The 5,000-nt window shown below is 42.8% G+C and overlaps 1 protein-coding gene across 1 annotated transcript in view; it reads right to left on the bottom strand.

The window, feature by feature from the left end:
* The window catches only part of LOC143294546 (sucrase-isomaltase, intestinal-like), a 47,363-nt gene that overhangs the window by 24,368 nt on the left and 17,995 nt on the right, over window positions 1–5,000 (bottom strand). The window contains exons 9-11 of the mRNA XM_076605922.1: window positions 4,121–4,203; window positions 2,332–2,480; window positions 1,082–1,166 (exon numbers count right to left, since the gene is read on the bottom strand). Coding sequence (XP_076462037.1) covers window positions 1,082–1,166; window positions 2,332–2,480; window positions 4,121–4,203 — 317 coding nt within the window. The remainder of the gene's footprint in view (window positions 1–1,081; window positions 1,167–2,331; window positions 2,481–4,120; window positions 4,204–5,000) is intronic.

Genomic DNA, 5,000 nt, shown 5'->3' with positions numbered 1-5,000 from the left:
CATGGCTACAAATACCTTCCACACAAGTACAATAGCTCCTTCGTTGTTGCTGTTAACTAAGGAAGCTCGAAAAACGTTACAGACACAGAACACGTCAAAAACTCGTCAAGTCGCGAAATGCGATAACCTTGAACACACACACACACACACACACACACACACACACACACACACACACACACACACTCACACACACACACACACACACACACACACACACACACACACACACACACACATACATACACATGTGCACACACACACACACACACACAAAACGTTACAGACACAGAACACGTCAAAAACTCGTCAAGTCGCAAAATGCGATAACCCTTGAACACACACACACATACACACACACACACACACACACACACTAACACACACACACACTCACTCACACACACACACACACACACACACACACACACACACACACACACACACACACACACATACATACACATGTGCACACACACACACACACACACACACACACAATGCAATAGTTTTTTTTTGTCGTCAGCGCTTGTTCTAAAACACACCATGGAGGTAATGGTTCAGATTCTCATCCGTTAACGACACTGAGCGACGAGATCCATTCAAGAGAGGATCAGTGTAAAGTAAAATTCAGGCGTTCTGCACCCAGGAAGGAATGTTCAAATCAATTCAGGCCCTGAGAGAAAACACAGTAAGATAAAGTGAAGTAAGATAAGATAAATAAATAAATAAATAGATAAGTAAGGAAATCAATCAATTTCCCGCCGAGTGACGCAGTGCCAGCTGGGAGTGCTCTTCTTTTTTTTTTTTTTTTTTTTTTGAAGTCTCGACTGAGGTTTTTATATTTTAAACTATAATCATTTCGCTCTGTTTCGTCGCGTTTATACTGACTTTGATAACAAAAAAGACGTGCCGGTCAGTTCCACATTGATTGCTCATTAATTAGACATACAATTCGTGCAGTTCAACGGTTTTTTTTTGGTTTTTTGGGGGGGTGGGGTGGGGGTGGGGGGGTTCGAGGATAACAGCAATGTTCGAGGTTAATCGGCACCACATGTGTCAAAAGCCAGCAAACACTCACAGGCTCAAGGACCGGTGATATCAGAAGACTGGACCCCCACAAAAACTGCCGGCTGTTGCCCAGAGCTTTGGGATCGGTTGGAAACCTGCATGTTAGGTCAACAGCTATCGTCGTCATCATTATCATCATCGTCGTCGTCATCATCGTCGTCGCCATCATCAACATCGTCATCATCATCTTCTTCATCTTCATCATCACCATTATCGTCATTATTTGGGTTCCCCCCAAGTGAAGTGTAGATCATATTTCTGATATCTTCTTCTCTTCTTCTTCTGCTTCGTTCGTGGGCTGCTACTCCCACGTTCACTCGTATGTACACGAGTGGGCTTTTTAGTGCATGACTGCTTTGACCCCGCCATGTATGCAGCCATACTCCGTTTTCGGGGGAGTGCATGCTGGGTATGTTTTGTTTTTTTTCCATAACCCACCGAACGCTGGCATGGATTACAGGATCTTTAACGTGCCGTATTTGATCTTCTGCTTGCGCATACACACGAAGAGGGTTCAGGCACAAGCAGGTCTGCACAAATGTTGACCTGGGAGATCGGAAAAATCTCCACCCTTTCCCCACCAGGCGCCGTTACCGAGATTCGAGCCCAGGACCCTCAGATTGAAAGTCCAACGCTTTAACCACTCGGCTGTTGCGCCCGTCATTACTGATGTATAAAGAAAAAGGGGGCGGGGGGCGGGGGGGTGGGGGATCCAGTTCTTTCACTACTCTCTTCTTTCTCATTTTCAGTGCACTGCAACAGTTCATCAAAGTGAATTTCTAATTACCTATGATACTACCAGTTGCCATTGAACAGAAACATTCACTGGTGGAGGAATGACCGGTTTTGTTTGTTTGTTTGTGTTGGTTTTTTTTGTTGTTGTTGTTTTTTTGTTTGTTTGTTTGTTTGTTGTCGGTTTTTTTGTGTTTTTTGTTTGTTTTTGTTTGTTTTGTTGTTGTTGTTGTTGGTTGTTTTTTTGTTTTGTTTTGTAAATGCATGGTGGAGTATCACAGTTGTTGAATTTTGGGTAAAACAAACATACATTATTTATTTCTTTTTCTTTTTTTACCCAAGATGCAGCAGCAGTTGTCGAATCTAAGGTAAAAAAACCAACAACAACCAACACACACACACATATATATATATCTCTCTCTCTTTTTCTGAGACTTGTAAAAGCATAGTACGAATGAATTATTAAAAAAAAGGGGGTGGGGTGGGAGTGGGGGCGGAGGGGGGGCAGTTCCACAGCAAAGCACTGACTCGTGGTGCAGAGGCCGAATGACCGTCCCGCCCTGACTGGCCACTTGATGGAACAGCGTGTATAGGTGAGGCAGCAGCCAATAGCGTGTCTCCATGGCTTCACGTGACACGCGCTTCACTTCCTCGTCAAAGAATCCTGGGTCCTGGTCCTGTGTACATTCAAAGATAACAGATACACTTCTTTATCCTCTGTTCGTTCGTTCGTGGGCTGCAACTCCCACGTTCACTCGTATATAAACACGAGTGTGCTTTTACGTATATGACCGTTTTTTTGTGTTTTTTTTTTACCCCCGTCATGTAGACAGCCTTACTTCGTTTTCAGAGGTGTGCATGCTGGGTATGTTCTTGTTTCCATAACCCAACCGATGGCAAAGAATAAACAAACAAATAAATAAAGAGGATTAAGGTTTTAAGGTCCCCAAAAATCCCTCTTCGACCGTCGGACAGATAATTCATTCACACTGTGCCTAGAGGTCGGCACAGAGAAGACGAGGCTCAATCCTATCGTTCCGCCGTTTTTAACCTTCTACCACCAAGGTCAGGTAACTCTACCCAGAGTGTGTGGAAAATCGGAGTTCTGTGCCTTTTCCAAAGACACAACACCAGGACGAAACAGAGACTCGAACCCTGATCACTGGTGAACACAGGATCATAAAGTTCATCACAGCAGCCACTCTGCCACGGGCGCATCCATTGTGGACATCGATGGTGACTAATTGATTTTGATGTCGTTCGGTAGATCTCCATGTGTGTACAATTGTCAGTTTTCTTGCATGTTTTTTTTTTTTTTTAATTATCATTTTGTTATTATTATTATTATTATTACTACCTTTTTTTGTATTATAATTATCATTTATTTATTCATGTAAGCTTATCTATTATTTATTCACCTTTATATTTTTTTGTTTTGTTTTTAAATTTATTTATTTATTTATTTTTTTCTCAAGGCCTGACTAAGCGCGTTGGGTTACGCTGCTGATCAGGAATCTGCTTGGCAGATGTGGTGTAGCGTATATGGATTTGTCCGAACGCAGTGACGCCTCCTTGAGCTACTGAAACTGAAACTGAACTGTTTTTTTCACTTTTGCTTTCACGTAGCATGAGACTGCAGAAGTTTCTTGTTGAGCTGGGTAATGTAATGCACAAGGTGCAGCACTTCATCAATGCGTTTCTTCGTCCGTTTTAAAACTGAACAATCCATGACAGTGACTCTCCACTCTCCATGGCTCTGCACTGAAATGTATTTTGATTATTTCCTGGTTGTGTTCGGTATTCTGTTACGTGTTGCTGAATTGGGAGAGAGGGGTTTGTTGTGGATGTAGAGCTGATGAGTGAATGAGGGATCGGGGAAGAATTTAAACATTGGAAAAAAAAAAGTCACGCCCACCCCAACCCCCACCCCGCAACCCCTCAACCTTACCATGGACACGCATACATATTCACACACACACACACACACACACACACACACTACACTTCACTACACTACAGTTCACTACGCTACACTACACTACACACACACACACACACATAATATATATATATATATATATATATATATATTATAATTTTAATCCAAACTGAGGAGATGGCAGTGATGGCGGTGGCGGGATAAGGTAAGGTTGGGAGGGAGGAGAGTGTGGATTTCGTCTAAAATCGCATTTGTGGATAGACATCAACACTGCACTGCACACACATACACACACACTACACTACACTGCACTATACCACACACACACACACACACACACACACACACACACACACACACACACACACACACACTCACCCTGTTGCCAATAGCGTTGTGGTTTCTGGAGAAGGTGTAGAAGGCTCCCAGCTGCATCCAGCGTTTACACAGCTCCGGTGTGGCTGTGCCGAAGTGACCACAGATGTCCGCACCCGTCTGTGGAATAACTACTACTGCTATTGCTACTACAAATACTACTACTACTACTACAACTGCTTCTGCTGCTGCTGGTGCTGCTGCTGTTGTTGCTCATAATACTGATAAGAAGAAGAACAACAACAACAACTATAAGAAGGAGAACAACAACAACTAGAAATATGATGATGATGATGTCTCTCCAACTTTGTGTGTGTGGGGGGGCGGGGGGTGGGGGGTGGGCAGGGGGGGGGGGGGGGGTGTCTGTGTGTGTCTGCGAGTGTCTGTGTGTCGGTGTCGGTCTCTCTCTCTCTCTCTCTCTCTCTCTATATATATATATATATATATCTTCCTTTCTCGCTTTCCATCTCTCTACCTCTCCCATCCTTCTCCTCTTCCCCCCTCTCACAGGTAAGTAGGTAGGTATGTTGTTTGATAGATAGACTGACAGGCAAACAGGCAGATAGATAGACCGGCAGACGGGTTTTTACACTGGAAGATGATGAAAAAATGAAACAAGCACTGTAATAATTCAAGCAAAAATTCTCCAAATGATAGATAGATTACATACAATGTAAGGTATACATATGATATTATGATTTGACATGATGTGATGTGACATAACGTGACGTGACACGACACAACACAATATAATAATCATATCGTGTCATATCTTAACAATACCATACAATACAATATCATCTAATCTAAACTAACCTACCTAACAACACGTAACGTAACGTAGCATAACATAATATGATTCAATATAATTCAACATGATATC

The sequence above is a fragment of the Babylonia areolata genome, chromosome 20, assembly GCF_041734735.1.
Source record: "Babylonia areolata isolate BAREFJ2019XMU chromosome 20, ASM4173473v1, whole genome shotgun sequence".
NCBI lineage: Eukaryota > Metazoa > Mollusca > Gastropoda > Neogastropoda > Buccinidae > Babylonia > Babylonia areolata.
The sequence above is the reverse complement of the archived record's forward strand: the minus strand, read 5'-3'. Positions and strand labels throughout refer to the sequence as shown.